This window comes from Phyllobates terribilis, unplaced genomic scaffold (assembly GCF_046119375.1).
Source record: "Phyllobates terribilis strain yellow unplaced genomic scaffold, ASM4611937v1 Scaffold_2__4_contigs__length_985480577, whole genome shotgun sequence".
NCBI classification, from domain to species: Eukaryota; Metazoa; Chordata; class Amphibia; order Anura; family Dendrobatidae; genus Phyllobates; species Phyllobates terribilis.
In genome coordinates, this window is record NW_027362762.1 from 517153139 (window position 1) to 517165795 (window position 12657).

General features: G+C 44.1%; 1 protein-coding gene across 1 annotated transcript in view; it reads right to left on the minus strand.

The window, feature by feature from the left end:
- LOC141218841 (protein argonaute-1) overlaps positions 1-11913 on the minus strand; it is a 72039-nt gene extending 60126 nt beyond the window's left edge. The window contains exon 1 of the mRNA XM_073665940.1: positions 11748-11913. Within this exon, the coding sequence (XP_073522041.1) occupies positions 11748-11772 (25 nt within the window). The 5' untranslated portion in view covers positions 11773-11913. The remainder of the gene's footprint in view (positions 1-11747) is intronic.
- Positions 11914-12657: the final 744 nt, after the last annotated feature.

Here is a 12657-nt window from a genome sequence, read left to right on the forward strand (position 1 = left end):
CAACGCCAGAAGTGTCTTACCTGGACCAAGAAGAAAAAGACCTGGACTGTTGCTCAGTGGTCCAAGGTGTTGTTTTCATATGAAAGTAAATTTTGCATTTCATTTGGAAATCAAGGTCCCAGAGTCTGGAGGAAGAGTGGAGAGGCACACAATCCAAGCTGCTTGAGGTCTAGTGTGAAGTTTCCACAATTAGTGATGGTTTGGGGGGCCATGTCATCTGCTGGTGTAGATCCACTGTGTTTTATCAAGACGAAAGTCAGCGCAGCCGTCTACCAGGAAATTTCAGAGCACTTCATTCCTTCCGACAAGCTTTTTGGAGATGGAAATTTCATTCTCCAGCAGGACTTGGCACCTGTCCACACTGCCAAAAGCACCAATACCTGGTTTAAAAACAACAGCATCACTGTGCTTGATTGGCCAGCAAACTCGCCTGACCTTAACCCCATAGACAATCTATGGGGTATTGTCAAGAGGAAGATGAGAGACAGCAACAATGCAGACGAGCTGAAGGCTGCCATCAAAGCAACCTGGGCTTCCATAAAACCTCAGCTGTGCCACAGTCTGATCGCCTCCATGCCATGCCGCACTGATGCAAAAGGAGCCCAGACCAAGTATGGAGTGCATTTACTGAACATACATTTCAGTAGGCCAACATTTAGGATTTTAAAAACATTTTTCAAGCTGGTGTTATAAAGTATTCTAATTTACTGAGATAATGACTTTTGTGTTTTCATTGGCCCTAAGCCATAATCATCAACATTAACAGAAATAAACACTTGAAATAGATCACTGTTTGTAATGACTCTATATAATATATGAGAGTCACTTTTTGTATTGAAGAACTGAAATAAATAACATTTTTGATGATATTCTAATTTAGTGAAAAGCACACACACACACACACACACACACACACACACACCAGGATGGGGGACATTAGTACAGAATTTGGGGACATTGCCTTTATAACAGTGTCAGCAGCAGACCCCCTCCCCCATAACAGTGCATCACGACCACATTTTTTGCTTCAATTTTTTTTCTATTTTCCTCCTCTAAAACCTAGGTGCGTCTTATAGTCCGAAAAATAAGGTATATTCGCCCAGTATTTCTCAGGCTTGTCTAAATGTTGCTGATCAAACTTTAAACACCCTTGAACATGCTTTTTGATCAGCATTACTTATTGTTTTCTTTGAAACAATTGTACCTGTTGATTGTAGGTCTTTCTGTACCTCTCCATAAGGTCCTTGGCTCTTTGATAAATCTTTTGATAATACTTTTCACTAATCTGTCTGAAATCTTGCGTGGAGCATCTGGTCATGTCCGGTTTATGGTGAAATTATGTGCTTTCCACTTCCGGATTATGGCCCTAACAGTGCTTACTGGAACCTTCAGTAGTTTATAAATTCTTCTGTCAATGTCATCAATAAGTTTTAAAACAATAAGGTTGCAAAAGGTATTGAGACAGCTCATTGGTTTTATTCATGACATTTTTTTGTGTGGCACCTTGGTAATGAGGCACCTTTTTATAGGTCATCAGTTCAACCAGCAGATATTTTTTTCACTAAGTGGCAGAATTGCTTTCTAATTACTGATAGATTTCAGGTGGTGTTATCATTTTCCATGGATTTTTTCACCTATTGTTTCATGTGTTCAATACTTTTTCTTGTGTCACTTCTCATCATTACACATAATTTATGGACATCTATGGTTTGATTTCTTTGCCTGTGTGAATTGGATGGGTTGTTACAGACATCTGGTGAGAATTGTATGTCAACAGCACCTTTATAAATATATTTACTTAACTTAGTGATATGTTCAATACATATTTCACCTGCTGTAAGGCTATGTGCCCACGATGCAGAAATGAAGCAGAAAATTTCTCCAGCGTTTCTGCATCTCCCTGGCAGAAAAAACGCATGCAGATTGTGCATGCGTTTTTTCCTGCAGAATACATGCGGATTCACATGCGTTAACGCATGTGGACTGACCAGCACTTTCCAGGCGATAGCATCACTTGGAAAGTGCTTGACAACTAGGTCACACTATATAAATCCATGCAACCGGCATGGATTTACACTGTGTTCAGAATTATTAGGCAAATGAGTATTTTGATCACATGATACTTTTTATACATGTTGTCCTACTCCAAGCTGCATAGGCTTGAGAGCCAACTACCAATTAAGTAAATCTGGTGATGTGCATCTCTGTAATGAGGAGGGGTGTTGACTAATGACATCAACACCCTATATAAGGTGTGCTTAATTATTAGGCAACTTCCTTTCCTTTGGCAAAATGGGTCAGAAGAGAGATTTGACGGGCTCTGAAAAGTCCAAAATTGTGAGATGTCTTGCAGAGGGATGCAGCAGTCTTGAAATGTCCAAACTTTTGAAGGGTGATCACCAAACAATCAAGCGTTTCACGGCATACAGCCAACAGGGTCGCAAGAAGCGTGTTGGCCAAAAAAGGCGCAAAATAACTGCCCATGAATTGAGGAAAATCAAGCGTGAAGCTGCCAAGATGCCATTCGCCACCAGTTTTGCCATATTTCAGAGCTGCAACGTTACTGGAGTATCAAAAAGCACAAGGTGTGCGATACTCAGGGACATGGCCAAGGTAAGGAAGGCTGAAAAACGACCACCTTTGAACAAGAAACATAAGATAAAACGTCAAGAATGGGCCAAGAAATATCTTAAGACTGATTTTTCAAAGGTTTTATGGACTGATGAAATGAGAGTGACTCTTGATGGGCCAGAGGCTGGATCTGTAAAGGGCAGAGAGCTCCACTCCGACTCAGACGCCAGCAAGGTGGAGGTGGGGTTCTGGTATGGGCTGGTATCATCAAAGATGAACTTGTGAACTTGTGGGACCTTATCAGGTTGAGGATGGAGTGAAGCTCAACTCCCAGACCTACTGCCAGTTTCTGGAAGACAACTTCTTCAAGCAGTGGTACAGGAAGAAGTCAGTATCGTTCAAGAAAAACATGATTTTCATGCAGGACAATGCTCCATCACATGCAACCAACTACTCCACAGCGTGGCAGGCCAGTAAAGGTCTAAAAGAAGAAAAAATAATGACATGGCCCCCTTGTTCGCCTGATCTGAACCCCATAGAGAACCTGTGTTCCATCATAAAATGTGAGATCTACAGGGAGGGAAAACAGTACACCTCTCGGAACAGTGTCTGGGAGGCTGTGGTGGCTGCTGCACGCAATGTTGATCGAAAACAGATCAAGCAACTGACAGAATCTAGGGATGGAAGGCTGTTGAGTGTCATCATAAAGAAAGGTGTCTATATTGATCACTAATTTTTTTGGTTTTTGTTTTTGCATGTCAGAAATGTTTATTTCTAAATTTTGTGCACTGATATTGGTTTACCTGGTGAAATTAAACAAGTGAGATGGGATTATATTTGGTTTTTATTAAGTTGCCTAATAATTCGGCACAGTAATAGTTACCTGCACAAACAGATATCCTCCTAGAATAGCCAAATAAAAAAAAAAACATCACTCCAACTTCCAAAAATATTAAGCTTGGATATTTAGGAGTCTTTTGGGTTGATTGAGAACATAGTTGTTGATCAATAATAAAAATAATCCTCTAAAATACAACTTGCCTAATAATTCTGCACACAGTGTATATAGTGTGACCGTAAAAATAAAAAAATATAGCTACACTTACCCCCGATCCCCCGCCGCGTGTGCTGTCACGCTCGTCCTGGCTTCTTCCTGGTTGCCGGGCTCTCGCGAGACAGGCTGCGGTCACATGACCACGACGTCATCTCAGGTCCTGGAAGATAAGCGCTGCCGGCAAGCAGAGAGAAGCCGCCGGACAGGTGAATATAACTTTATTTATTATTTTATTCTTTTTTTACAGGTACAATGGTACCCAGGTCTGGATGAGAGTCTTCTCTCCTCCAGAACTGGGTACCATCCGCACATTGAAACGCATATAATCCGCGTGTACAAATGTACAGACACGGATTATATGCGTCTCAATGCAAGTCAATGGTGGCAATTCAGCTGCGCTTCCGCAAAATTAATGAACATGCTGCGGATTTATGAGCGCTGCAGAAACGCTGCGGAAAAATCCGCAGCATGTGCATTGACATTGCGAAATGCCATTGGGCACCATGGAGTGCGGATTACCAAGCGTTTTTGATGGGTTTCCACTGCAGAAATTCTGCAGCGGAAACGCATGAAAAACGCATCGTGGGCACGCAGCCTAATACAAGTGCTTTAATGCTGATTCAATCCACACCCTTCTAGGGCCTAAAATATGAGTGATCTATCAATTGAAATCAGGAGGCAGGCAGTGGGCAGGGAATAGGTAGAGAGGCAGGAGAGAGGTAAGTGCAAGACCCACCATACTGCACTTACAGCTCATTAGCATAAAAATTCAACTATGGATTTCTATAACAGCAAAACAGCTTTCTACAAGAAAGGTAAAGATTCACTACACATTAAAGGGAATACTCTGTGATGCTGTGGCAAGGTCTCTGGAGGGGGCTGTATACATACAGTATAAGATGTATTTGTATTTGATGTATAAGAGATAGACACAGTCTGTCTGACTGTCTATGATGAGGAACATGGTTGTGCTTCGGGGCGGCCTGTGGGCAGGTCTTATCTTGCTGATCTGGCCTAGAGCACCAGGATAAGACCCTGCCTACAGTCCTGCCTCAGAGCACGGGCATTTCATTAACTCAAAACTGCAAACACTGATTACACAAGAACCACAAGACACATGTCTTCACCTCAGGTATCACATTAATCAGTGCAGCAGCGCCAACATGTCATTGCCTGTAGTTTACTTAGCAAAATCCTGCCGACAGGTTTGCTTTAAAACGTTTGGGATATAAAATCCTGATGACATGTTCTCTTTGGAGGACCTTTCTAATAAACGGCATTAAATTGATTGCTTCATGAATTTCTTCTACAAGACAGACTAGAGATGGGTCCAGCACTGGCAGACTCCAGCTTTCCAAGTATCAAGTGTGTATAATGGTACATTTACGCTACGCAGCAACAGTTGAGAAATAGTCTGGCTTTTTTCCCTTAAAAAAATAAATAAAAATCAGCTGTCAGGGGTCCCAGGAGCTGGACCCAACCTATTGCCCTGGTGGTTGCACTCACGCATGAAATCATTAGAGCCAGTGCATAGCCTCACGTCAGGTCAGCAACTAACAGCATCAATAACAATTGGTGGTTTGTTTTTTTATTGTCTCCCTAAAAATTAAGAATAAATGTTGATATACAGTACAGACCAAAAGTTTGGACACACCTTCTCATTTAAAGAAATTTCTGTATTTTCTTGTCTATGAAAATTGTACATTCACACTGAAGGCATCACCAGACCTGAACCCAATCGAGATGGTTCGGGGTGAGCTGGACCGCAGAGTGAAGGCAAAAGGGCCAACAAGTGCTAAGCATCTCTGGGAACTCCTTCAAGATTGTTGGAAGACCATTTCCGGTGACTACCTGTTGAAGCTCATCAAGAGAATGCCAAGAGTGTGCAAAGCACTCATCAAAGCAAAAGGTGGCTACTTTGAAGAACCTAGAATATAAGACATATTTTCAGTTGTTTCACACTTTTTTGTTAAGTATATAATTCCACATGTGTTAATTCATAGTTTTGATGCCTTCAGTGTGAATGTACAATTTCCATAGTCATGAAAATACAGAAAAATCTTTAAATGAGAAGGTGTGTCCAAACTTTTGGTCTGTACTGTATTTGTAACCCCAAAATGGTAAACATGTATACGTTTCTTGTGGTGTAACTGTACCCTCTAAGGTCAAAATGTTAGCAAGATATTAGATACATATCTATCAACGACAATATTACTTTTTCATCTACAGGGGTATAACTGCAGCACCAACACCAGTTTTTGCCACCTAATCTGTGCGCTGCGGGGATTTGCAGGTATGAGACCCGGTAACGGAGGGTATGTATATGTTATACATACTCTCGGCCAGTGGGCTCTCCATACACTTGTATTGAGCGAGGCCGCACCTTCTAGCCGGACGCGTAACACATACATAACTTCCGGTCCCGGGTCTCATACCGGGGAATCCCCGCAGCGCACAGTGTGTGCGCTGGGGGGGGGATTCATAAGTCTGTAGTCACACAGTGTGACTGCAAACTTATCACTTTTGACCGGACAACCCCTTTAACAAACAGCTTGGTATATGCCTATGAAGCCGTTAGCTCCCATCAGGAGACTCGCGGTCAGTCCGGAAATTGCAGTCCATACATGGACATGTAAAGCCGGCTTCATAAAACAAAGGCTACAGTCTCCTGACTCCAAATGGGCTTCTTGTAGCTCAATGTGTACCACTGGGCACGTATCAAATGAACAGTGGCAGAAAATGACTAGAGCTACTTGAGGGATGGCAACTAGCTAACAACTCAAGATGGACTTTTAATTCTATAGTTCGGAGTTTGTTGCCAAGGTTACCGGCCACCTCTGCAGTCTATAAGAGGTGGCCAAGTTCTTAAGCAAACAGCGTGTATGCATTTGCAAGCCCTTTGCAGCACAGCTTTTTAGTACTGCTCTGAAGCTGGTCAGTTCACTAGATCCAGCCAGCTTTAGTGCCCCTGCGCTCCTCCGTTGCCTTTATTAGCAGCATCTGAGATCGCAATGTGTAGGGGAGCAGCTCAGTCATGTCAGGAGTCCGAACGGTCATTCATCAAACGCTAGCAAGAAGGAAGCTGGGAGGCAGGGGAGTCCCAAACACAGCCCCTGAAACAAAGTATTATTTTATTTTCAAAGAACTGGATATAACACCACAGCAAACCTAGCATTCATATTAAGTTATCTGTTAAAACAGTATATACTATTAGTAAACTGTCCCTAGCCTTATTAGTGTGTGGTGTAAATATGTACACTGCTCAACATTGAAATCGCAATACCTAGAAAGAAAAGTCGTGTAGTAATGGAAATCACGGGATGGAATGGCATGTTAATGATAGGCAAATGATAAGAAAAATGGAAACAACATTTTTTTGAAACACCTCGATTTATTCATATAAAACATGAGAGCCATGTGCAGAAATGCATTCACTTATACACCTTGGCATGTCATCACTGAGGCCATTAATGGCTGTCTGAGAAATGTTTTGCCATGTGAAATGCACTTAGACAAGCAAATCGTCAAGATCCGTTGCTGGCAGCTCCCTTTGCAATTGTCGACTAATTAAGTCCTAGATGTGCTTGATGGGAGACAAGTCTGGATCCGGAGACGCTGCAGGTCAAGGTTGCACATTTAGGCCACGCAGTAACATCAGCAACAGGAGGCCTGACCTGGTTTTGCTAAAAAACGGCTCCTGGGACACTTTGGAGATATGGCTGAACCACTGGTTCCACCACCAAATCAATGTAACACAGAGCTGTTAGTATAGTATGAAGACTAGAGGGAACAGGGCACCATACATTACGTCATCCCACACCATAATCCTGGGAGTAGGACTAGTGTGACTCTTCCTCATCTTGGACACAATGATATCTCGAGACTGATCAGGCCACGTGGGTAACGCTATGCAGAGGCCTTCATAAGAGAACGTGAAAGTGTCCCAGGAACAGTTTTTCAAAATAATATGGCCAGGCCACATGTTGCTTTCACTACTGTGAGCAGCCTTCATGGTCTTAGCGTACTCCAGACTTATCACCCAATGCGCACATCTGTGATGTCATTAGGCAGCAATTCCAAAGGGAGCTGCCAGCAGTAGATCTTGATGATTTGTGTGCCCAAGTGCATTCAGTGTGGCAGAACATTCCTTAGACCACCATTACTAACATGCGCAGGTGTGTAAGTGCATGTATTTGTCCGTGTGGCGCCCATACTCCATACATAGAGAAGTTTTGAAAATATTGTTTGTCTTTTCATTATTTGACATTTATGGCTGTCAAACCTGAGATTTATATAACTCCACAACTTTACCTCATTGGTGAATCTTGAGAAGTGTAGACAGATATTTTTCTCGCTCTGAACCAATGTCTTTACCATATATTATACAACTATACTGCTGTGATATGAACACAGGAAAAATGTTGCCTGCTATATGATGAGCCAATAGTGAACATTTTGCTACACTTATCAAAATTTTCCAGGCTTTTCATTGTACACACCTTCCAAAATGTGCATTTCCTACCCTGTGATAGAGGCATCTGGCCCGAATCCAACATCCCTAGAGAGGTCTGTGTTAACACTTCACTGGGTAGACAGCTACAGATGCAAGGCTCCAGTTGCCCAAATAACCCTCAACATTCATACCTTTTGGAACATACATGACATTTAATCGCAGTGCAAAAAAAAAAAAAAAAAAAAGAGAAAAGGCTAAAATAACAGATCTAGTATTCTACAAGCACTCTGGGAGCCAGGTCTGAGATGGTCTTGGTGGTTTTGTTGCTTTCCTTTTACGAACACAAATTAACGAAAGCCGAAATGTGTTGCTTTCTGCAAGACCTGTTTTGTTTTGAGACCGCATAAATAAATGAGGTTTTCTGGGTTAAAATTCAGTCCTTGCAATTGGGGACTGAGAATTTCTCAGGGAACGCAGCTGCAGGGGGGATGGGGTGCTAACATACTGACTGTCAATACAAGCTGCTCTATGGACTGAATACAGCCCTGGCTCATGCACTTGTGGTTTTGGTACAATAGTGTGAATTCACAAGCAGCAGGTAGACAATCGATGGCCTGTCCAATGCTTTCCCTAAAGCTTGACTATGCCAGATCATTCCAAGTGGTGCAAATATTGTCTATTGCTGTACATGTATTTTCAGGGAATAACATTTGATGTTATAATCAGTAATAACAAAAAAATTCATTATGACCAATGGAGCACATTCCAGAAATCGTTTTTCTAATTTTCTGGCTGCACAGGTCACATTTCTTATTACACATGGGGTCAACCTAAAATCCGAGCAGAAAATCCAGCAGACTTCAATGATCACACATTTCCTGATTGGCTGCCACACATTGTACTGGGTGTTGCTACACGACACCCGATGTAATATGCTGTATACACATCTACGTTGAGGCTTTTCTTCACATTTGTCCATTTCACAGCTGGTATTGAGTAGCATGCAGCACTTTTCTTGCCATCAAAAGATGGAAACCCAGAAGTACTTGTCAGAGATATTCTTACAGGGAAATGGAAGTCCTGAGGCATGTGAATATAGCTTAACAAGAAGTCACAGCACTAGTTACACCATTATTGAGAGGACCGCCACAGGTTAGACGGGTCCCTTTAACTTAGAAGGCAAAATGACAACATGCCAGTGCCAAGAGGCTGTGGATGTGGCCACATTGGTTTATCATTTGCAAGAAAAAAGCCAGTTCTCTGATGTCCCAGATTAGACAGAAGTGAGGTAGATGAGAAGTGAGCGCTGCTAAAACTACTCCACATCACAGCCCCTCCAGCACCTGCCCCTGGCTGCACTCCATCATGTGATCAGAGGGTGATGTCCTTACAGCACTAACCTGATGCCATCCTCCATCATGTGATCAGAGGGTGATGTCCTTACAGCGCTAACCTGATGCCATCCTCCATCATGTGATCAGAGGGTGATGGTCCATACAGCACTAACCTGATGCCATCCTCCATCATGTGATCAGAGGGTGATGGTCCATACAGCACTAACCTGATGCCATCCTCCATCATGTGATCAGAGGGTGATAGTCCTTACAGCGCTAACCTGATGCCATCCTCCATCATGTGATCAGAGGGTGATGTCCTTACAGCGCTAACCTGATGCCATCCTCCATCATGTGATCACAGGGTGATGGTCCACACAGCACTAACCTGATGCCATCCTCCATCATGTGATCAGAGGGTGATGGTTCATACAGCGCTAACCTGATGCCATCCTCCATCATGTGATCAGAGGGTGATGGTCCCTACAGCACTAACCTGATGCCATCCTCCATCATGTGATCAGAGGGTGATGTTCCTTACAGCACTAACCTGATGCCATCCTCCATCATGTGATCAGAGGGTGATGTCCTTACAGCACTAACCTGATGCCATCCTCCATCATGTGATCAGAGGGTGATGGTCCTTACAGCGCTAACCTGATGCCATCCTCCATCATGTGATCAGAGGGTGATGGTCCATACAGCACTAACCTGATGCCATCCTCCATCATGTGATCAGAGGGTGATGGTCCTTACAGCACTAACCTGATGCCATCCTCCATCACTAACCTGATGCCATCCTCCATCATGTGATCAGAGGGTGATGTCCTTACAGCACTAACCTGATGCCATCCTCCATCATGTGATCAGAGGGTGATGGTCCTTACAGCGCTAACCTGATGCCATCCTCCATCATGTGATCAGAGGGTGATGGTCCATACAGCACTAACCTGATGCCATCCTCCATCATGTGATCAGAGGGTGATGTCCTTACAGCACTAACCTGATGCCATCCTCCATCATGTGATCAGAGGGTGATGGTCCTTACAGCGCTAACCTGATGCCATCCTCCATCATGTGATCAGAGGGTGATGGTCCATACAGCACTAACCTGATGCCATCCTCCATCATGTGATCAGAGGGTGATGGTCCTTACAGCGCTAACCTGATGCCATCCTCCATCATGTGATCAGACGGTGATGGTCCATACAGCACTAACCTGATGCCATCTTCCATCATGTGATCAGAGGGTGATGGTCCTTACAGCACTAACCTGATGCCATCCTCCATCACTAACCTGATGCCATCCTCCATCATGTGATCAGAGGGTGATAGTCCTTACAGCACTAACCTGATGCCATCCTCCATCATGTGATCAGAGGGTGATGGTCCATACAGCACTAACCTGATGCCATCCTCCATCATGTGATCAGAGGGTGATGGTCCTTACAGCGCTAACCTGATGCCATCCTCCATCATGTGATCAGAGGGTGATGGTCCATACAGCACTAACCTGATGCCATCCTCCATCATGTGATCAGAGGGTGATGGTCCATACAGCACTAACCTGATGCCATCCTCCATCATGTGATCAGAGGGTGATGGTCCATACAGCACTAACCTGATGCCATCCTCCATCATGTGATCAGAGGGTGATGGTCCATACAGCACTAACCTGATGCCATCCTCCATCATGTGATCAGAGGGTGATGGTCCATACAGCACTAACCTGATGCCATCCTCCATCATGTGATCAGAGGGTGATGGTCCATACAGCACTAACCTGATGCCATCCTCCATCATGTGATCAGAGGGTGATAGTCCTTACAGCGCTAACCTGATGCCATCCTCCATCATGTGATCAGAGGGTGATGGTCCATACAGCGCTAACCTGATGCCATCCTCCATCATGTGATCAGAGGGTGATGGTCCATACAGCACTAACCTGATGCCATCCTCCATCATGTGATCAGAGGGTGATGGTCCATACAGCACTAACCTGATGCCATCCTCCATCATGTGATCAGAGGGTGATGGTCCTTACAGCACTAACCTGATGCCATCCTCTATTATGCACAGGGCTGACACAAACTTCTGAGAAGTCCAGCCTGCAAGTTCCCACCTGGGCAATGCACCTGTTCTAATCCCGAGGACCCCTCACATCCCCTGTAATGCCATTGTGTACCCCACCCCCTCCTCTTGGCATCACACTCCTAATTTGCATCTCTTTAGGGGCTTCATTACCGTTACTTGCAAAGACTCTTTTCCCTCCTCCTTTACACTGCAGCACTCCTGCCGCTCCCTCTCCCCTGGTGGAGACCCGGGCATTGCTCACCTGGTGTAGAAGGTCCAGCTTCCATCCCATCCACTCAGCTTGCTCTCAGCCCTTCCGTACAAGGTTGGCTGGTCCCTAGCTGCTCTGCTGCAGCTGCTGCCTCTGTTCCCTAAGCCTCCAGCATGCCCACGCAAGCGCAGCTGAGCCCCCGCCGAGCAGCCAATCACTGAGCGCAGGCATTTCTTTTTTCAAGCAAGTAACTTTATTGAGAAGCCCTCGCGCGGACAAGGCATCGATTTATGTATTCATATAGCTCTTGCCTGCCCAGGATCTAACGTTTCTGACCTGCGCAGACGTGTTTTCTGTTGCCAATGGAAATCAGCAAGTCTCCAGTGGTAGACCACTCCTTTAGAAAAAATATTTGTAATTAATGATTGAATAATTAGTGATTAAATAGTTATTACTGAGGGTGCACACACAGTATGGACGACCATCGAGTGGTGGTAAGGAGCTACCACAAATCCACGCGGCATTCATTCCTTCTGGGTTTGGCTGCAAATATTGGTACAAAATATTTCTTAAAGGGGATGTCCCATCAGAAAAGTTTTCCTACAAGTTCCATTAAACCACATTCACACGTTCAGCATTTGGTCAGTATTTTACATCAGTATTTGTATTTGGCTGGGAAGATCCATGCTTATTGGGCCCTTCCCAGCCTACAAATACCAGCCCGCAGCCAACCCAGAAGTGGAGCATCACATGAGATGCTCCAAATCTGGCGCTTTGCCTTTGCTCTTCTCGATTGCCTTAGTGCCGTGGCAATTGGGGTAATGGTAGTTGGGGTTGATGTCAGTTGTGAATTGTGCAAAAACACAGCTGGTATCAAGCCCTGGTGTTAGTAATGGAGAGTTGTCTATCAGACACCCCCATTACTAACCCAGTAAGTAAAAAGAAAAAACACAAAAATATT